The 23,108-nt window shown below is 27.9% G+C and overlaps 5 protein-coding genes across 5 annotated transcripts in view; 2 read left to right on the top strand and 3 right to left on the bottom strand.

Moving 5' to 3' along the window:
- The first annotated feature begins 445 nt into the window (after nt 1–445).
- On the top strand, nt 446–4,992 carry LOC105362698 (sodium channel protein Nach). The gene is made up of 10 exons (XM_011500184.1): nt 446–464; nt 524–710; nt 1,108–1,273; nt 2,131–2,282; nt 2,366–2,474; nt 2,851–3,157; nt 3,672–3,722; nt 3,809–3,986; nt 4,651–4,757; nt 4,847–4,992. The coding sequence occupies exons 1-10, from the start codon at nt 446–448 to the stop codon at nt 4,990–4,992; spliced, it is 1,422 nt and encodes a 473-aa protein (XP_011498486.1).
- Nucleotides 4,993–6,677: 1,685 nt separating this feature from the next.
- RpL38 (ribosomal protein L38) lies at nt 6,678–8,170 on the top strand. Its single transcript, XM_011499961.1, has 5 exons — nt 6,678–6,696; nt 6,867–6,900; nt 7,152–7,212; nt 7,896–8,018; nt 8,100–8,170. The coding sequence occupies exons 2-5, from the start codon at nt 6,898–6,900 to the stop codon at nt 8,138–8,140; spliced, it is 228 nt and encodes a 75-aa protein (XP_011498263.1). The 5' UTR covers nt 6,678–6,696; nt 6,867–6,897; the 3' UTR covers nt 8,141–8,170.
- A 788-nt stretch (nt 8,171–8,958) lies between these two features.
- Nucleotides 8,959–10,722, bottom strand: Arpc1 (Actin-related protein 2/3 complex, subunit 1A). The gene is made up of 2 exons (XM_011499962.1): nt 10,687–10,722; nt 8,959–10,618 (listed from the first exon to the last, which is right to left on the bottom strand). The coding sequence occupies exon 2, from the start codon at nt 10,248–10,250 to the stop codon at nt 9,141–9,143; it is 1,110 nt and encodes a 369-aa protein (XP_011498264.1). The 5' UTR covers nt 10,251–10,618; nt 10,687–10,722; the 3' UTR covers nt 8,959–9,140.
- An 11,254-nt stretch (nt 10,723–21,976) lies between these two features.
- On the bottom strand, nt 21,977–22,356 carry LOC105362699 (putative uncharacterized protein DDB_G0271974; the record flags this gene model as incomplete). Its single annotated transcript, XM_011500185.1, has 3 exons — nt 21,977–22,039; nt 22,102–22,158; nt 22,297–22,356. Coding segments are annotated over 3 exons (180 nt in total), but the record flags the coding sequence as incomplete, so codon positions are not given.
- A 145-nt stretch (nt 22,357–22,501) lies between these two features.
- Nucleotides 22,502–23,108, bottom strand: part of bdg (sodium-dependent transporter bedraggled) — a gene marked incomplete at its 3' end in the record, with an annotated part of 106,945 nt that continues 106,338 nt past the window's right edge. Inside the window, exon 14 of the mRNA XM_011500186.1 lies at nt 22,502–22,888. Within this exon, the coding sequence (XP_011498488.1) occupies nt 22,502–22,888 (387 nt within the window). The remainder of the gene's footprint in view (nt 22,889–23,108) is intronic.

Below are 23,108 nucleotides of genomic sequence, written 5' to 3' on the forward strand. Positions count from 1 at the left end.
TATTTTCCATTAATACTTCAATGGAGATTCCTTCCATAACTTTTTCTCAACAATAATATATAAATTTTACTTTTTCAACTATCAATAATATTACAACATGAATTTAATAATAATATAACGAAAATAGCAAATTCTAACGTTCTTTGTTATAAAAAAATTTAGAAATATTAAACTAAAATTTATATTCACAAGAATTTAAAATATTTATAACAACAACAACAACAACAACAACAGATATTATTATTATTATTATTATTTCAAATATAATTATTATCATCAAGTAATTTTATTAGTGATTTCGTTATAATTTTAGTCATTTATAATGCTAATAATTTATATTATTATTTGTAAAATTGTTTGATACTCTTAAGCAAATTTCTTCAAACATAAAATAGGGAAAATTATTATTTGATCATAATTTGATCATAACATTTATCATTGTAAAATGTACTTGAGCACAGATGGCGAGAGATGCATTTCTTTTTTATTAATTTTTCTGTTAGATTGATATGGGGAATTATAGTCGTCACGTGTTTATGCTGTTCTGTGGGATTTTTGCGAGCAGTTTGGAAATATAATTCAGCATATTCAACACTGACTGTAATTGCGACAATGCACCATGGTATATGGAATTATCCATTTCCGGCTGTAACATTTTGCAATAACAATCAAATTTCATCGAGAAAAGTACAAGAGTTTGTTAAAAATCTGTGAATAACACTTTGCCTTATTTACAGCTTTAGGCTTGATTGTTTTAGAAAAAAGTTCAGTTTGATATTACGAAGTGCTGAAGTAAGCTCAATTATTAAATGATTATGATATTGGGATTAATTAACGTATTAATTAACGTATTGAATGAATTCTAATAATATAACATTACTTAGATATTAAAAAATTTATTTAAATATTTAATAAATGGATTGATTATAGTAATAACAACAAGAATTTTTTATTTTTCAATATTTTACATTCTTGCTGTAATAAAGAAATTGAAGAAATTTTGCAATTAATCAAAAATTGGACTGAACTTTTTTTTCTGAATTTGATTAAATCGATGCACCAATGATTCAATGATATAAATGAAAATTTTTTTCCCTATTTTAATAGTACAATAGTCAATAATTTATCACGAGAATTCATTTTGGACGAAATGAAGCTTCTTCTTGAAATGTTGGATCCTGATATTTTCGAAGATGATCTAGATTCAAATTTTACAGTACTTCAAGATATTTTTGATGTTAATAATTATTCCATCTCTCATATAATGAGTTTGGTAATTATTCAATTATTTATCATTTATTTTCCGCGTAATCTTTAAGACAACATTTCATCAATCAAAATAGTCAATAAAAATAATAAACAATATATTCTATTAATTATTTTAATAAGTTATCTGTTTAATTACAAGCTTCAGCTTATGAAATATATATTTAAAAAATTTGGAAATAAAAATTATAACGCTTTATTTTCACATGCATAAAGATTCTTATTTCTTATTTAGGTATTTACAAAATATGTTTAACTAAGATTTATGATAAAGAAAATGAAAAAACGAGGCTCCATAAGCATTATCAATTAAAATAATAATTAAAATTTTTGTATAAATAAGTATTTTTACATTTACATTTGTTCATTCGCTTAAAGATATTTCATTAATAGTTTATCAAGACTTGGTAAAATAAAAACTTGGTAAAGGAATAAAATTTATAATTACCATTAAAATTTAAATGCTTTTCCTATGCTATTGCTATTGCGTTTATTTTATTTTCATAATAACTATTAAGACTAGTACGTAAATTATTTTTATGAATATCAGAGAATTCTTATCAATTTAGTTATGTAAGAATGGATTCAATATTTGGTCATATGATCGATTGATTATTAATGGAAATGAATTAAAATACTCTTCACGACACTGCTTATGTCCACATTGTATGCTCATATATTAGAAAAATAATAAAATGAACGATTGAATTACTTTTTTTTTTTTTTTTTTTTTTTTTTTTTTTACCATTTTTTTTATTAATATAAATTATACATTAGTGAAAAAAATTATATAGTTCAATGAAATGTGATAATTTAATTTATTACAATGAGCTACAGATTTAAAGAATAAATATTCCGGCACAGGTAAGGCAAGATTGTTCTAATCTTTTGAAGAGCTGCAAGTGGAAGGGGACTTATGTACCTTGTCACGAGATATTTCATGAAAGTTATTCTCGTGATGGCTTATGCTGCAGTTTCAACTATTTCAATTCCGAAAGTACAATTGAAGCAAAAACGTTCGTTGAAGCATTGAATATTAATGGAGGGATTGAATATTTATTCTTTTTTTTTTTTTAATAAAGTGACAGTTTGTTTTTAGCGTGCCCAAGAGACTTACCGCTTGCGGTTATCAAACGGGTCTGACAGTTTTAATTGACGCCGAACCAGATGATTATTATTCGAGTCTATACGGTTCTTACGGGGTGAAGGTAATAATTTTATAACTTACTTTATACATAATAGCTATTTCTATGTAAACATATTTCGTATTTTGAGAATGAAACTTTCTTATAATTATGAGCCCTTATATGCCTGCCACTACAAGATCCATAATTTACAAAGCATAAGATCATTGTATCATGAAGTAATAATCCATTAAAAAGTCGAACCTAGGCATACGCGTAGGTTAAAAAAGCTTCAAGTGAGCAGATTTATTGTAACTAGTGTTTATTTACAAAAAAAAAAAAATTTTAAATATCCGATTGTATTAGGAAGGAATTGAAGTACTTGTTCATTACTCGAACAAACAACCATCAACAAAAACAAAAAACAAAACAAAACAAAACAAAAAAATGTATATTATAGGTGATGATTCATTATCCGTACAATTATCCAGATCGTAGTTCCGAATATAAATTGATTGGCTTGGGGGTGCAATCCTTTTTAGCCATAGCGCCACAGGAAGTATATTCTACAGCAGCGGTGAAGAATTTGCCATTAAGCGCGCGACAATGTATTTTCGAAGATGAAATTTTACCAAAGGAATTGCAAGTATTAATGAGAACTGTTGGTCAACGTGCAAATTACTCCTATGTAAATTGTTTAAACCGGTGCAGGATAAGTATAATTGAAAATGAATGTGGATGCTTTCCTTATTATAGTCCACAAAACAGTAAGTTACATTTGTCAATTTTTTTATTTATTTTTTTTTCTTTTTACCACCGAAACTCGCATATTTTTCTAACAAAAAAAAAAAAAAAAAAAAAAAAAAAAAAAAAAAAAAAAAAAAAAAAAAATAAATAAATAAAATAAATGCTTTGATCGTAAATTCACATTAATGCATAGACTTTCATATTTGTATTTAAAGAATGTAAAAGAATTCCACGCCAATGTTCAATATAATTGAAAAGGCATTCAACAATTTTGCTATCAAACATTATTTTACGCAGCCAATTGATATGTTTAAGAATAATGAAGAAATCAAACAAATAGTTTAAAAACTCGAATGGATATTTGCTTTTTAACTTCACTTTAAAAGGCCTTATGATAGATAGATCCATGACCTCCGCTTGTAAAAATAAATAAATTATCGTTGATACGATGTTGAAAAATTTTCACGAATAATAGAATAGATTAGAAAATAAATAATTGAAATGTAAATTTATTAAATGAAAATTTATTTATAGGGTCGAGAGAATGTAACCTGAGGGATATAAGATGTTTATCCGACATAAAATGTAACATAAAGAAACAAATTACTTCAACGTTTCATGTTATTTTTATATTTGCACAAAATAAACGCTCCCAATATTAATGTTGCCAGCTTTGATCGATACATCTTGGCCAGGTATCAATGTAAATCACGCGGATCTAACGACCGTTGACATTGATATACGACGAAAACCTTGTGGCTGTCTATTTGATTGCTCGATTTATCGTTACCCTGTCGATGCTTCCGAAGGTATTATAGACACAGAGCAATTTTACGGGGACAGGATTAAGTAAGTAGAATATTATTAAATTAATGAGGAATTCTTTCGTCTTTCCCAACGATTATACAAAAATATTTCGTTGAAAGTAAATTCCAATGCGCACAGAATAATAGCTTTAAGCATTTAATCAAAGATTACTTCGATAGCTTTGTAACGTATAACTATTATTGTTAAATGAAGAAATGAAATTGTTGAAAGTCTTAAAAAAAAAAAAAAAAAAAAACATACCTATACGTGTTACATACGCCTGTATAATGTTATATGTATAATAACTAATAAATAAGCCTTGCACTAAGGATTATAATCATATTATCGATAAATAAATTTTAACGATATGAATATTTCAAACTGTTTCCCTCCTCTCATTGTTTTTTTTCTTCTTTGTTTGTCTTTTCTTTTCTTTTTTTTTCTTTTTGTTTGTAAATTAAAAAATAACATTGATGATACATTTAGCTACGATTACTGAATAGCTTTTAGCTATATATTTACTAATTATAGAATAAACGGTTAAGTTGCTTTATTTTAGCATTTTGCTAGATTTTTTTTTCTTCTTAAAAACAATTGCTCATATATATATATATATATATATATTAAAGCATAAGAAAAAAAAAACGCGTAATAATAACTAAATAATAAAAAGTTTTAATAAATTATTTTTATATTAATGTTACAGAGAATCTAGTAGTCTTAAAAATTATAGCGTCGTTAATATTTTTTACGTTGACTTTATATCTACGCAGTATCGTCGAGAGGTGTATTACAATTGGAAAAACTTCTTTGGTTTGCAATATTTTACAAATAATTATGAATATAATAATAGAGTATAATAATTAAAAATTGTGTAATTATATCTGTATTGTGTGTTGCAGCGTCATTCGGTGGCCTGTTGGGCCTTTCCGTTGGATTCAGTCTTATAAGTGCTTTTGAGCTTTTATACTTTTTTGTCGTTCGTGTGATCGTCGATATATGCATTGCAAGAAAGAATGAAAGAGCTGAGAGAAATGTAAATCAATAATTCCTTAATGTAAATAATATTTTCATTCGTTGTATTGTACGAAAAATTGGAGTTAAGTTATTACAAGTGTTAATATGAAATTGAAGCTTAAATTACTTTTACAGCTATACGAATTTTTATTGCTTTGCGAAAATAAAAAGCAATCATATAAACATCACAACATTATATTATTACATTCATTTCATTTAGATTTTTTTATTCGAGGAATGTAGCCTTCTATCATTAATATTCTTCAAATATATATTTGATCGTTGTTCCATTATTGTTAAATGCGAAATAAATGCTATGCAGTTATTAATTTCTTTTTAGTATTTTAATCGATCCTCATTGTGTTTTATAGTCATTATAAAATACATTTTTCGTGCTATAAAATATAATTTGTTTTTAGGTATTAATTATTTTATGAAAATTTTTATTTTTTCACATTGTTTTTTCGTTTCGTATTTATTAAAGTATTTATGACAAAAAAAAAAAAAAAAAAAAAAAAAAAAAAAATAAATAAAAAAAAAAAAAAACTCGAACACTAATTTTCATTTATAATTATTATAATTTACTAATAAATTGAAAATTATGTTAATAATTCACTTGTACTTCTTGAATATCGAAATCTATATATTTTCACACAATTTATAATGCTTAGTTTTTTAAAAATATTTACTTACACTTTACAAGCTTAAACGTGTCAAATTTATTTGAATAATTTACTTTACAAGTTTAATAACGTAAAATGAAGTCTTTTTTCAAATTACATTATCGACCATTTTTCGAATGTTGAATGCATATCTCGATTAAATCGTCTACTACTGTCGCTTTAATAAATTATGTATATTGGCTTTGGAGCATCCAATGGACATTCATAAATTAATCATACATAAATAAATTTAACTATATTTATCCATTTCATTAAAACTTATCGGTTCAAGGATTAATATAATTGATGCTTACGATTATATGCTCGCTCGATGGAATAAATATCTCGTCGATCAATTAGTGGACGTTGAAAATCCACAATTTACATTCCCAATGACGATTAAATGATAAATCAAATCTCCTAATATTGAATGCTTGCATCAACAAATCCGATACATACCCATTGAAGACTCAAGCTTATTGGCTCTCTCATGCATTTATCTACATGAAATAATAATCACAAGAAAATGATTACAGATTTATAAGCTTACAATAAGCTTTAAACCGTTTTCACTAGGTACTTGGCTTCCCCGCAGAGTCCGGCTAATCCAAACGAAACTCTCATATTCTAATTCCCCTTTGACATAAGAAGAATTCCGATACAAGCAAGAACAGACATTTAATCGAGGTAAGAAAAAAATATCATAAAATTTCATCTCATCTCTCTTCTTTTCATATAAAAGGCATCTCTTGAAATAAATTTGCTTCGATTATCAATTATCACACTTTCGCACGGAACTTGCACGAATTGTTTTTTAAAAGCTCACTTTATATTTATAGCGATATTTAAAGCGATTTCACATATTATTCTGTTAAATTATATAATCTATCAAAAGTCACGTATATTCACAATTACAAATTATTTTGTTCATGTAAAATTCAATACGAATGCTTATATTATTTATTGAGAGGAAGTTTTTGTTACATGGATGAGTGAAAAACGGATTTAAAGTAAGTAAGATTATTTCATCATAGGTGGCGCTCGTTCTTATGCAAATAGACGTGGAACGTAAGGTAGGTGTATAGGATTAAATTTATTGTTTATTCCATTTATATCTGTGAAATCCTGTGATTTTGCATAAATCGACGATTGTTAGTAATTGTTAAAAATTTCTCTCAATACGGCTAAAAGTTACATTTCCTAATAACGTCTCTAGAAAAAGTATATTTTTCTTTTGTTTCAGGTCCAATATTCTATTGCATTTTAAATACAAAATGGTAAGCTTTATTTATTATTTTATTAGCTTTCGACAGCAAGTTTTAATTTCATTCACGAATTATTATAAGCATTTTATGTTATTATTTCGTTTGTTTTTACTAATTTTATAATAGAAATTCTTTAATAACATAACCTTAAATTCGATACGCAAGGTGAAAATGTTACAAGTCTTTTACATCGTGGCTTAAACGTATTATAATTATTGTCATAAATTAACGTTGTTTAACAATACGATTTTACTTTTTAACAGCCTAGGGAAATTAAAGAAATCAAGGACTTTCTCTTGAAGGCTCGAAGGAAAGATGCTAAATGTAAGTATCGATAATTAATTAAGCTTTCTGATCAAGTATAATTATAATAATGCACTTTTAATTACAAAACCATAGAACAATATATAAAAATACATAATATAATGTGCAACGTAAATATATGTTTATTTTCGTTATCTCTTGTTTGCTAATGTATAACATTTTCTGTGAATAATGAATGAATGAATTATTAGGCGAGAGAGAGAGAGAGAGATAATTTTACAATAATGTTTTAGTACTTTTCTCACACTTGTATGACAATAACAATTTTAAATTAAATTACATGTAATAATCTTCATTAACAATAATACCATTGATTGATAAAATAAATTTTTGAAAAAATGAATAAATAAGAGATTAATTATAAAAATTGTTATATCCACTACCTAATTCGATAATATAAAATAAAATGATTTTTATCAATTATATCGATATAAGAGTAATTTTAAATCATTATACATTTATATATATATATATATATATATATATATATATAAATACTATCATTACTTATGTTCTTTTTATTTATTATATGCTTTAAAAAATTAAACTTTTAAATAATATATTTATTATATAATAAATAATTAATAAATAAATAATATATTATATTTTATTCTACAACGTATAATAAACTTTGAAATTGATTTTTGTCTTTAAGATAAATTACATGTATTTTCTATTTTCAGCTGTTAAAATAAAGGAAAATGCATTTAATGTCAAATTCAAGGTACGATGTGCTAGATTTTTGTACACTCTTGTTATTATCGACAAAGAAAAGGCGGAAAAGTTGAAGCAATCGCTTCCTCCTGGTCAGTTAAATTAATATTATAATATTTTCTAAAGAAATGATTTAAGTCTATATTTTAATGAATTATATATACCTTTTTTAGGTCTTCAAGTTAAAGAAGTGAAAAGGAGTAAACGTGTATAAATAAAGAAATAAACAAAATTCTTGAAAGTTGATGAATTCTTATTTATTTTTTTGATATATATTTTTATTGATAATGACTTTTTATGATTTAATTTTTGAATAGCTCAACTTATATTTTATTTAATATCTTAATTATAATTATTTCTTAAAATATGATATAATTATTGAGCATTTGTCAATACACTACTGCGCAATATAATTTTGCTTTAATTTTTTTAACAATTTTAAAATGGAAAAAGATATTGTACTTAGATATTTGATTGTATGGTATAGTAATTGTTTGTATGTAATACATAGAATCTATTGAATTTTATACGCGTGATAACTAATTTTGGGACAATTGACATGCATTAAATATTGTACAATAAGATTGTTAAATTTACATAAACATAATTATAGCTAATATGCATTTTGGGGATAGAAGGGTTTAGAAATAATTTTTGGGTATAGTACAAGTTAATGAGATATTTGTATATATGTATTATTTATTATATGTATTATATATATATATATAAATGTTGAAGTTAACATTAATTTACTTTATTCGTTAATTGTAACTTTTCACCATTTTATTCTCTTAGTTTTATGATGAGCCCTAAATAATTGAAACAATCCAATAAGTAGCATATGAAAAATAATGATAACAACAACATTAGTTTAAATAATTTATAGAGTGAAATATTAGATACGTTGGATTTTAAATTTATTTTTATTCATGAGCTTAAGTATTTATACAAAAGATTAATATAACATATAAGAACAGCACATATTAACATCTATAAAACAATATGTTGCATCTGAATACTGTAAACGTAGCTTATCGATGGAGAATAATAATAATAATAATAATAATAATAATAATAATAATAATTTTTAAACAAATGTTATTGAATGTGAGAAACTTATAAGACAGTTTAGTAAATTCATGTATTATAATTTACTTAATAATGAAATAATTCTACCTGAACATCATTTTATTATTGTTTGTAAGTAATTAAAATCAATTGATCCTCAATGAATTCATCATTAATTCCGGAGTCTTAATATCCCATACGACTAAAAGTCCATCGAGACTACTTGTGCTGAATCTTGATTTAGATAGCTTACGTATGCATGTAATTGTATTTTGATGTATACTGTCGACGGCGCTATCGTTAATTTCCGTTCTTGCTTGTCTATCGAGTGATTGAAATTTCCTCATTGCTGTTAAACCAGCAGCTTCCTTTTTTTGAGTATTATCGAGTTTCGTAGCAAAGCTTAGTTTACCAGATTCGTCTACTTTATAGACCATTGGCATACAATCATGGCCAGCTGTAATAATGAAATTACAATCGAGCCAAACACATCGGAGAAAAGGTAAATATTCGGTAAAGAGTCGATTGACAACGTTCCCTTTTAAAGAATCAGCGATGCATATCGACGAGTTGTGACCAACCCAGCAGAGCTTGGTCCCGCATGGGCTAAATGCCACATCGTGTACCCAACCGCCTCCGTTACCAGAGCTAAAAAATTCAGCAAAAAGCGTTCCAAGAATCGTACTGTTTCCCCATGAACTTTCATTATTATTCAAATTATCGATATCTCGTACGTATGCACTGAACACTCTTATTTTATAATCAGTCGATCCAGCGGCGAGCACTTTATTATCAGGGTGCCAGTCGATAGCAGTTACGGTGGATCGCAGAGGTTTTTTTATATGCTTGGACACCCACCAATTATTTTCCGATGCAAAATAGCATACCGAGATAACTCTATCGCCAGATCCTACAGCCAATTTGTCCTCGTTTGGTGACCATTTAACACAAGTGGCTGCTCGATTAGTTCTTAATAGTACCCAAGATGGTATCCATTTCCCTTCTGTATTCTGCGACCAAACATATGCAGTCTTGTCAGCGGCACAGGTTACTATGCGATTTGTTTTCGGTGCCCAATCGATACCCATGATGCGCTGATCGTGCTCTTGTAAAATTTCCGAAAGCTTCCAGCTCGCTGCATCTTGTTTATAAACATAAACTTCGTTATTATTGGGACACAATGCAATTTCAGTGTGTTTTTCATTCCAAACATGACAAGTGACAGCATCAAGCCCTAAATTATATACTTCAGTCATTTTACTTTTGCTCGATATTACCTTACGTATCGCACAATATTCAATGAAAATGTAACCGCAGCTTTTTGTTTATATTAACAATTATATTGGAGACCATTTGCAACATTGCATGATGACGTGAGGTTATAAAGTTCATATCTCCAAGTACATGTTATCATGATTCACAGGTCCGTTTCGATAAGCCTTAAAAATAACGTCGATCTTTCTTTAATGCAATTAATCGAAATAACTAACTATCTTTGTCGTTGGCACTGGTGAGTGTTTTGTGGTGGAATAGTCGCCGCATCCATTTCTCGTGTCGAGTCGTAATGATAAATGAAGTAAAAAGCGATAAAAAGGATTGTGCCTAATCGTCAAGGGGAACTTACCTAAAATTTTACAACATTAGTTTTGAATTTGCAATAAATATCAGAGCGTTTTAAATATTCATAACTACTCGACGTGACCAAATGAAATATTCTCTCACATGCCAATGGATATTTTCATTTATTTTCCAATTTCTATTATTTACGGCAACAACAACAAAAATACTCCATATTAATCAGTTTTTTTTAAAACTTTCTATTACAACTTGTGTCTTTATTTCTCGTTTATCATCCCAAATCGTCAATCAACTGAGACTAATTTCGTAAAGTTACGGTCTCACGTACGGACCCGAGTACTAACCGCTACTGCACGTCCTTTCGAATCGAAAGCGCAAAATTTTAAAATTTATTTTTAAAATATTTCGTGTATTTCCAATCGACAATGTTCTAATCAATTCAACCGATTCACTTGAATCATTAGTTTTATTATACTACTTATTATCATTTTATTAGTACTTTTCATTCTTAAATCTAATTGATAAGAGTGATTGATAGTTAGATATGAAATATTTGTCATTTCAATTGATTTCTCTTTATAGACAAAATTTATTATTTCAATCATAATATGACTTATCATTGTGTGTATAAAGTTGAAAAAAAAAAAAAAAAAAAAAAAAAAAAAAAAAAATAAAAAAAATAAAAATTTATAAAATATTTATCATTTTTTACATTTCAGTTTTAAAGAATTATGTCAATTATTTGTTCAATATAATTTTATTACATATATTCAAAATCAAACAAAAAACAAAAAACAAAAAACAAAAAACAAAAAACAAAAAACAAAAAACAAAAAACAAAAAACAAAAAACAAAAAACAAAAAACAAAAAAAAAAATTAAAAAAAAAAAAATACTTTCAAGTGTAACGCATTTAAATATAAAAGAACCTTTGCTTTTACTTTCCATATAATTTTCCATACCAGATTCACAAGAATCTGGTAATGATAATTTATGGATTAATTCATAAGTTTATTAGATAGAGATGGATAATGTAAATTATTAATTCATCTTTTCCACTCGAGTCAAGCGATTCCATTTTCTTGCAATTGTCATTTGGCTAATAATAGATCAATTAATCATTTCCAAACAGCGTCCAAGTGTATTCGATTAATCATTATTGTCCATTAGATAGGATTCTCTTTAATTACTCACTTGATAATGTATTGAAAATTATTCATCTGACATCGATAATAATTGCAATATCATAGATCACATTACAGAATATATTATAGAATATCGGTAATATTAAAAAAATAATATTCTTATAGATAATAGACTATTAAAAACTCATCGATTCAGCATTAAATATATAACTAAAGAATAATAGTGGTTTTTAAAAATATTTCATATAAAATATTTTATTCATAGACAGAACACACAGACGCACTTGACATTTTTGTTATAACATATATTTTATAAAATTTAATTACATTATTAGAAATTATTAATATTATTGGAATGTTAGGTAAACTAATTAGTGTTTAGAATTTTATGTCGATGACAGCTTATTTTAATTTTACAAAAGTAACAATGTTGCAATGTGTAGGGTAGGTATTATTAAAAATGCTTTCAATAATCATTATTTGAAGGATGTGGACACCATATTGATTATATACAGGTGTATAAACATGATTATTCATAGTATAGTTATTGTGAAACTACTTAAGTAATTATTTCTTAATAATGCAATTATTAATTATTCATTGTATTTCATTGAAATTATTTGAAAATAAAGTACAATTTCTAGAAGTTATTCTTACATAAAAATAACTGCTCGTAAATTATGAATACACACAGTTATTGATGATTCAAATTATTTTCACGCATAATATAATTGAAATTATAAGCCTTAGGTTATTTTTAATTAATTCTAGATAAAATTTAACTTATATTAAACTTTGACTTTGATATACTTATTGAAGTGATGGAGTAATTAAAATTTTTTTTTTTTTTTTTATTTTTTATTACTTTATTTCATAATTTTAGAATATTACCAAGTCAAAATTCAAATATAGAATATATTTGAAGCAATATATAAATAACTACTAGAATGTCTTTAAAATGTGAAGTAAATTTTGAAAATTAAGTAAAAATTTCTAAATTTAATATTAATGACATGGTGATTATAACTTTACTTATGCACGTGTATTCGTTTATAAATTAAAGCATCGTAATTAAAATATAATTATACAAACATCGTAATTCCAAAAATGAAGATATCTTTTCCACGCAGCTGAAAAATGAAAAACAGATTATATGAATTAAGAAATTAAATTAAATTAAATATATGGTAAGAAGAAAATTGAGATAAAGTTAAAATAATAAATTTACGGGTATGAATAGGAATTATTATTAATGTGATAACTTCAAAAATATCTTCTTTTTTTTTTTTTTTTTTTTTTTTTTTTTTTTTTTAAAAAAAATTTACAAAAAAATCTTTCAAAAAAAAAAAAAAAAAAAAAAAAAAAAAAAAAAGTGTATCAAAACTATTAGTAACCACGGATTTAATAAGATGAGAGATAAGTTTAGCATATTATTAATTTCATTATTACTTAATAAGAAATCGTCTTCAGTTTAAGAAAATGTGTTTGATAAATATATCTTACTTTAATCATTGGATAAATGAATAGTGAATTTGAAAATAAAATAAAAGATAAATGAAATATTGAATTACCATTTCCCTCAAAGAATAATATTTGGCAAATGAAACGTGTTTTATGTACTATCGCAATTTGTTTTGTAACATCGACCTTTTGCAGAACAACATTTTTATAAGCATTTTGAATATTTTTAATATGAGAGTTATTGTTAATGTTCGTGTTAATTGAAACTTGATTCATAGACGCCCATTGTTTTTTTAATTGATTCATCTCTTGTTTATGCAATTTTAACATTTTATCTTCAAACGCTTTAAGTACTTCGATATATCTTTTAGTCATATCCTTAATTCTCTCCTTTTCTTCTTTAATTTGTTTTTTTTTATTTTGTTCTTCGTTCTGTTTCTGTAATAATGTCAATTTCTGGTGCTCCTGTAATTTTAGATCATTAATTTTTTTTATTTCTTGCTCTCTTAAAATCTGTATTTTTTTTTGTTCTTGAATTTTTAATTCCTCTAATTTTTTTTCTTCGAGTTTCCTTTTTTCCTGTATTTTCTTCTCCTCGAGTACTCGCTTTTCCTGTATTCTTCTTTCTTCCTCCAATCGTTTTTCATTCGCAAGTTTTCTTTGTTGTTCTAATTTTTTCATTTCTGCTTGTTTTGTCTCGGCTAATTGCTTCGCATGCTGTTTCTCTAATTCTAATCTAGCAGTTTCGATTTTTCTTGTTAATTCTCGGGTAACACTGCTCGCACTGCGATTTGACTTCCTCTTACATTTACAGAGTGACTTTCGTTTCCGACAGCATGATGACACATTCCCTAAAATTTTAATTTCATTTCAATTTAAAGCCTGCTCTAGCCGCTGTTCAGTTTAAAGTTTCTGTTAAATTTCCGCATTTCTTACATAATTACATCAATTGAATAATTGAGTTTGAAAACATTGCACGTTTCATTGATAATACGTAAAATAATAGAATTTTATAATACTGAATAAATACTTCATTGTAATTAAATATGATTTATGCTGAATGTAAGACTTAATTTTATTAAATTATATTATCAATTGATACGAATTTGTTGGCAAATGTTTAAAAAAAAAAGAAGAAAAAAAAAGAAAAAGATTTTAAATCAATTGCTATTTTATGAAAGTATATATATATATATATATATATATATATATATATATATATCGTATGAAGATATCATTTTATCTCAATATCAAGTGCATGCTTTCTTAAAAAATTGCATTTTTAAAGATTTATATTATAAGTAAATGTAAGCATTCCTTACAACTGTTAAAGAGCCAGCCAAAACATCCGTAAACTTCGTAAATAACAGATGAAATAATAATAGTATAAACTAAGAGATGCTTCATGTTAAGTTCATCAGAATATAATACCAATGAGTATGAAACGTTTCCGATCAATATTTGTAGGTTCAGAGTATACAAATTAAAGTAAAGATAAAGTGAGAAAATGGCAAGAAACACACACACGCACACACACGCACTTTCCTCATATTAAAAATGAATAGTTTTTGTTACTTATTTATTATTGGATATTTATGGATTAGCCATAAAAAGCAATTGCATTATTCATGAACGAGCATGTAAAATTAAATTATATATATATATATATATATATATATATATATATTTATTTATTTATTTGAAACACACTAGCTAAAATATTTAGTTGGTCATTAAATATTTTATTTTTCATAAAATTTTCTAGAAATATATAAAAAATTTTTTTTTTAAATTTTAATATAAGCTTAGCGTTTTAAATCAGATTAAACTTCATTCTTATTATAAATTGAAATTGTACTTCTTCTATTTCTAATTTTAAAATACATTTTAAAAATAATTATTAATATTTATAAATTATAATTACACTAAAACGTTATTTTCTAAAATGTTAAGCGTAAAAATAATATTACAGCATACAATTATTGACGAGTAAATAAAATAATGAAGAAAATTATTAAAATTCAATGAGGGGTTTTACTCCGTTGATTCTTTTAAATTAACTGTTTTTATTCAATATCTAATAATAATAATAATGATAATTAGTATATAAAATAGTAAATAAAATTATACATGTAAATAATATATATATATATATATATATATATATATATATATGAAATTGACAATATTAATTACTTAACAAATGCATAAAATTTTTCGATTAAAGCTGTCAGTTAATTTTAGATGAAGATGCATGATAAAAATAAAATAAATTTTACAACAATTTTATTTGTCTTTTAGTGCTTTAAATAATTTTATTTTTCACTTTTATTAAATTTAAATTTAACGTATAACGGACCAAATATTAATAAATTCTTTGATTACTAATAAGATAGAAAGATTTTATTCTATCGATCCATCCAATTTTTCTATAAATACTTTTAACTTACGTGCTTCTTTAATTTTTCGTTTAATATTTTATTTTCAAATAGTTCATTCTCATTTATTAATTATTCTTTTAATTTAGACAACTGAATATCTTAATGATTTCACAATGCATAGCAGATGCAAGCTTAAATGATAAAAAGAAAGGCTAATTTTTAATTCATAATTAATATTTATATATTATATTTCTTATGGAATTGACTTCTTACTTGACGGAATAAAAAAAAAAAAAAAAAAATATATATATATATATATATAATTTTTTTTTTAATTAGAAATTTTGTTAAAAAAAATATTCAAAAAAATTAAAGAATTTTCAATACTTATAAATCTGTTTAAGTTAGAGAAAGATAATAGATTAATTGTGTAACCGCCTCTACAAAGAATTACAACGTAAATTTTATATCGACGATGGTACGAATGATTCTTGGTATATAGTTAAATATTTTTATTTTTTTTATTTTTCTAGTAATAACAATAATTTTTAATCTTGGTTGTCTATCAAAATCTACTCTGTTGTAAATAAAATAATTTTTCAAGTATTTCGGTTAGTCACTTGCGTTCGATACTTTTGTACACGTTCTTAGATTAGTTTTGTCGTTGAATTTTGTACGTCCGTTAGTGTATTCTGCTTGGTTCCTAATATAAGTTGAAACGATATTCAAATAGTTTCGAACTTTTCTAAAACAGTTCCTTTTACCTGAATAAAATGCCGATTAACTAAATCGGCATTATCCACTCATTCTATGGGCTAATTCTGCATTATAAAGTAATTTTAGCATTTTTCTTGCTGCTCAATATAGATTTTTTTTTTATTGTTAAATAATATTATAAAGAAGGCCAAACAATTTTTACATTATTTACATAAATCGTGAATAATAATATATAAGGTATGCATTGTATCTTAAACATTTGTTACAAATTTGAACAAACAATGACAATATATATGATATTGTAGTATTCACATACACAGTGTTCATTTGACTATTACAAAGTAATTAATAATAATCTTTTTTATATAAATCTTCTTATAATCTAAATAATAAAAATGAGACTGATTAAATGTGAAAATTATAAACATGTAATTATAATAGCGAAGTTGCATAGGAAAATATCCATACTATTATTATAATTATTATATTGTTTTCAAGGAATAAATAAATAATTCGTAAATTTATAAAAGAACATAAAAACTTTATTATGGCCCACGAGCAGAATGCATATAATATAATCTCTATCGTTTTTAGTGGTTTAGCTCTTTCTTTCTTTCTTTCTTTCTTTCTTTTTTTGCGTAATGTACATAAATGATCTTATGAGAGTATTACGGCAATATTAGAAGAATAAGTGGGACTAAAAGTTATTTATAAATTTTATTATTTTTTTTTTTTTTAAACTTAAATAAAAATTTAATAAATCATTTCAAGATAAAAAAAAAAAAAAAACGAAAACATTAGTAATAGCTGTACAGTAAATGTTGATTCATTTTTGAAAAACCTTTTAAATTATTAAATATAAAATCTTATTTCATAATTATTTATTAAATAATATATTTAACGGTTATTTCACAAAAAGTGTACATGCGGTATTTCAGAAAATACAAAAACTTATAAATAATGAATCAAGCTTTTATAAAAATTGACACATTAATCAGACTAAAAATTTGTAGAATTAAACGAATAAATGAGTTCATAAATATAATTTATAAATGATGAATGAAACGACAGATAACTTATATACTTAATCTTATATTAAACATCAAGAGTACTAAACATATTTACAATTCACAGGTTGAATTATCAAGAAGCTCTTATATTACATGTAGTTTGCTGGCACGATTTTTATAAACAATACCAGTCAAACAATAGCAACAAAAAATTATTGTAATCACAATTAAATAGTCTCAAATACACGCATGAAATGTGCAAGACTTTTGCTTCATAGACTTTAGACTTTCACAGTTTTTTTTCTCGAAAAGATGTACTTAATGGATGCGTCCCTTACATATTTTAAAGCATATTACATTAATTAATTTATTTATTTTTATCACATCGTTGACCAATCTAACATTTATCATAATGCAAGTATCAAAAAAATTTTCATATACTTTTTGTAATACTTGTGTTTTAGAATATTCCAATTATTTTCTGTATTATTATTTTTTATTACACAAAATTCCTTTCAATTTCCTATTGCTTTTAATATATATATATATATATATATATATAGAAATTGCCTGTACAAGGGTTACAATTATTACTGGTATTATTGTATATTTATTATACGTAACATATATAAGAGTTTACTCTTGATTACAATAGATCCAATTTTAGAAATGAGCGATTGTAAAATTATAAATTTAAAACGCTTAACAACACGTTGAATGTTTCTTCTTTACGAAAATGTTATTTTATATAGTGTTACTTTGACTCAAATTATATCTTACAAGGAACAAACATAATTGTAATAAGACTGAGCATAATATCTGAAACAACAAGTCTATGATATTCCAAGAATGAGAATATCGGGATGTTTATTTTATTAATTTATTTTTAATTCTTTATACATATTCAAGTTTATTAATGCCGAAATAACCGTCGTTTTACATTTTGTTTTGCGAATTAAAAAAACAAAAAAAAAAAATATATATATATATATATATATATATAAATAAGTTTGCATTTATTTTATTATAATTATTACTTTTTTTTTTTTATTAATTGAAAAATAAATATTACTACAGTTACTTATAAACAGTGACAAGAATGTGAAAATGAATCAATTAAAATATATACATTAATATATATATATATATATATATATATATATATATATATATATATTTGTATTGTAAGAAATGTTGAAAAATATAAAAATGAATTGTAAGAAATGTTGAAAAATAAAAGAAATTAATTGAATTAATGTTAAGTTGACTCGGTTATTCTTGATATTTCAAATACACATTTTGAAAAGAGATAAAACAAGGCGATAAATCATTTACATTTAAATATTAGCTGAAAATAGTTTCCATTAATTAAATGAAAAGAAAAGTGATAACCTTCTCCTTTTTTAATTTTTTTAACGCATTAGTATTCGAATTCTTCACATTCTTATTTTATTATTAACTGAAGGCAGATAATCATATCTTTAAAAGCAGCTTAGACTTTTTAAAAGAAATATGCTATTGCACATTTTAAATGATTACAGTTTATGTGCAGAAAAATATTAAAATGATTATGTTTTTCTTTTTAATTTCATGTAATTATTTATTAAGAAAGTTGAAGTTTTTTTATCAATGATCAAATGATCAAATATTATCTTTTACTAATTTCGTGTAATTTAAATAATCTAAATTACTTGCTTCATTTATAATTTATCCCATTTCCAAGTACATTTTCTTTTATCATTAGTATAAGACTTTTGATAAGCATCTTAGTGATTAATTTTCATCCAACACGAAATCATTTCTTCTCTTTTTTCGTTAATTTTCTGAGGATTAATTATCAAGACGAATTCATAAATATTCCATATCGACAGGATAAATATATTTATAACTTGAAATCGATCATGCAGTAATTCATTACACTGGTGCCACTTAAGCATCGGTAAAAGTAATGAGGAATTAGCAATGCAATGCTCGGCATATATTTATAGTAACGATTTTATTGTTAAATTTTCACAATAAAATCTTAAAGACTTTAAGCAGATGTATCTCATCCGAATTAAAATGGTAAATTCTACGCCAAATGTCATGAGAGTTAGATTATTGTTTTAAGACTGGTTCTGTCGATTGCTTTATAAAGAAGAAGAAAGAAAGATGGTCGATCGATTAAAATAATATGAAGGGATTACTAATCTACTTTACAAGATACACAATACCAAGCTTCATATTAACTATCAGTTTAAATATTTATTTTTCTTTTCTTTTCTCGATATATATATATAATGGACTACTGGAATTTTTTCATTTATTTATATATTCTTTTTATTATTTATGTTGTGATTGTCGTTAAATGTAGTTTGCTTTAAAACAAATGTATGTTAATTCATTTAAAAAATATATAAATAAAGATTTGTATTCTCTTAAAGTGAAGATAAATTGTGTTTTGTCGGCATAAAGTAAACGAGACATTTTCGTTTTTTCATTTTTATTAAATCAGTTTTAATAAGCCTTTTTTTTTTTTTGTATTTATTTATTTATTTTCTTTTTATAGTGGTTTATTAGAATTATTTTTATCGCGATAAGTATTTTAAGCGTATAATTAATAAAAGTTCGTTTTTACAAAGATTTACAGAATTTGTTGTGCTTTGTTTGTCGGTTAAACGCCCGTCTTTTATTAAAAGTACGTTTGTAAGAATTTTGCATGAAATTCAAGTAATCGAGTGAGAAATGGAGGCGTCAGAAAATTTTTTTTTAAACAATCTGCAATAAACATTGAAAATGTTATGTATCAATATGATCCTTCAATTATGTAAAATTGAATTTATAATAGTATGAGTATAAAGTATAAAACAATCAAACCAGTGACTAGTCTTAAATTTGTCTTAGTATTAAAAGAAGCGAAGATTATACATGAAAATTAATGAATTTAAGCTTTGAATATACTTGTTGCACGTAAGTAAGAATAATTCAGATCAGTTATGTCATTTGGGTTCCATTCTCTTCCTGTTCTCGAAAAAGGTAACTTTAATTATGAAAGAAAAAAAAAACATTACATCTTTTCGTACCCCTTGAAGATATCGATTTTGATATTTGCGTGTAATAAAATGAGTCGAACCGGAGATTTTTGTCTCGGAAATTTACAGTTCGTAATTAAATGATCGCCATTTGTTTTGTAAATATACGCATTATAAATGCCGCGTTTTAACAAGTGCTTTGGACGAAATATGATCAGCATCAGCGGGAAAACTATTTTATCTCTACGGTTAATTTTACATAACATGTAGTATTGGGCCGCATAAAAACTCAATCCACATATGGACTGAAACGAGGGAGAGAGAGAGAGAGAAAAAGAGTGCGGTGTCGTCGCTTTCATGCCAATGGGGCGACGAGCCGCCACGTATTTTTCATATAAATGCACAGCAGAATACGTGTGTGCAAGCGGACGGAGATCTCGACGAGACAGCTTGAAAAGGACAAGGTATAAGAGAAATGAGATTATAAGGAGGAGAACGAAGACAAAGGCGAGTTTAAAGGAAGATAAAGAGAAAGGCATAATGAAGTTGCAAGCCAGTCTATATCACAGAAACGGAGCTCTCCATCTCGTGGACAGTCTTGTTGAGGTTCGGGGACTCGAACATGCTTTCGGATCCACAAATTACCAGGGCGTCCTGACCTATTGGCGCCGCAGCCCCAACGAGGTTCTCGACCGAGGCGGTGCTTTTCCGACTCTCTTCTACTATAAAATTATAGTCCTCTTCCTCTTGGTTGAGCGCCTCCTGTCCTATGGGTGCCGCAGCCCCAACGAGGTTCGCGATCGAGGCGGTGCTTTTCCGACTATCTCCGACCATGAAATTGTAGTCCTCTTCCACTTGATTACGAGCATTCCCTCGTCGGATACTGCTGCGCAGAAGGTTCGCCACTTCGGCAGCTGTGAGGTTCGAAGTTCCGGGGCTGCCACTGCCACTGCCACTGCCACTACCGCTGCTACAGAGCCTCCGGTCGAGGGTGTGGTGAGCCCGGATGGCGGGGATCGACTCGCGTCGACCAGCGTTGCGATCCATCGTCCTCGCTCGACTCAATTGGCGCTCGGCCGTGTACGGTCTCCTCGTAGCGTCGGCTCCTCCCTGAAAATACAATCCAATGCTCCGTTCATTCCACTTTATCTTTCTTTCTAATTGACAAGGCAAATTTGCGAGTAAAGGTGCGCTTTAAGTGCAAAAAATCACGTTACCATATAGCTCGGCAAAATATATGGTTGATAGTAAGGCTCGATAAAATAAGGTGATAAAAACATGGTTGCCAGCCGTTATTGAATTGTTGTAATTCAAATAAATAATTCTATTATGAGAATGTTAAGTGTACGTAAGAAAGGCTGACAACGACGCTGATAGAAATGTAGGAAAGAAATTTGAAGAAAGAACCTCGGTGATATGTATTGCGACGTCGCGGGACGAGAGTCGCTGATTCATTTCAACGAGCACAGCAGCGTAATCGGGTGGGGGAGGCTGCTGTTGCTGCTGTTGCTGTTGCTGCCGCTGATGCTGGTGATGGTTGTGATGGTGGTGGTGGGACTGGTTGTTAATGCTCTGCTGCTGCTGCTGCTGCTGCTGCTGCTGCTGCTGCTGCTGCTGCTGCTGCTGCTGCTGCTGCTGCTGCTGCTGCTGCTGCTGCTGCTGCTGCTGCTGCTGCTGCTGCTGCTGCTGCTGCTGCTGCTGCTGCTGCTGCTGCTGCTGCTGCTGCTGCTGCTGCTGCTGCTGCTGCTGCTGCTGCTGCTGCTGCTGCTGCTGCTGCTGCTGCTGCTGCTGCTGCTGCTGCTGCTGCTGCTGCTGCTGCTGCTGCTGCTGCTGCTGCTGCTGCTGCTGCTGCTGCTGCTGCTGCTGCTGCTGCTGCTGCTGCTGCTGCTGCTGCTGCTGCTGCTGCTGCTGCTGCTGCTGCTGCTGCTGCTGCTGCTGCTGCTGCTGCTGCTGCTGCTGCTGCTGCTGCTGCTGCTGCTGCTGCTGCTGCTGCTGCTGCTGCTGCTGCTGCTGCTGCTGCTGCTGCTGCTGCTGCTGCTGCTGCTGCTGCTGCTGCTGCTGCTGCTGCTGCTGCTGCTGCTGCTGCTGCTGCTGCTGCTGCTGCTGCTGCTGCTGCTGCTGCTGCTGCTGCTGCTGCTGCTGCTGCTGCTGCTGCTGCTGCTGCTGCTGATGCTGATGCTGATGCTGATGCTGCTGATGATTATGATGATGATGGTGATGGTGGTGATTGTCGTGTGACTGCTGTAACTGTTGCCTCTGTAGTGCGGGTCTCTGTCTGGCGGCCGCGGCTGTGGCGGTCGCTGCAACGACGGCGACATTGGCAGCACTGCCACCCTCACCGAGAACATTGGCGATCCTACGAACGCTACGACGGAAGCTTTGTCGCAGCATCTTGGCGATGCGGGCGCCGGTGGCTGTTGTGTAGCTCGGGGGCGGTGTGTACTTGGGGGGCGGATCCTCGAACGGCAGTTCCGTTGAGTTGGAGACGAGGCCATTGCTTTGGACATTCGTCGTCCCGGTGGCTCCGATCTGCGTCTGGGTATTTCGTTGCTCATCCGGCTCCATAGACGGTCGATAAAGTAATTGGATCCTCTGCAATTACACCGTAAGGTTTAGCAAGTGCGGGGCGCAATGATAACGATGGGTGCACTGTTTGTTGCGCGTACATCGATCGTTTAGAGTGCGAAAATGAAGCGCCGTTAGTTTCAGTAAAGGCTCAATTGTATAGCTGTTTCGTCGTGGATAAATACATTAACGATGCTTTTTTCTTTCGTTTTTTTTTTTTTTTTTTTTTTTTTTTTTTTCGAATCTC

This window comes from Ceratosolen solmsi, unplaced genomic scaffold, assembly GCF_000503995.2.
Source record: "Ceratosolen solmsi marchali unplaced genomic scaffold, CerSol_1.0 scaffold41, whole genome shotgun sequence".
Lineage (NCBI taxonomy): Eukaryota > Metazoa > Arthropoda > Insecta > Hymenoptera > Agaonidae > Ceratosolen > Ceratosolen solmsi.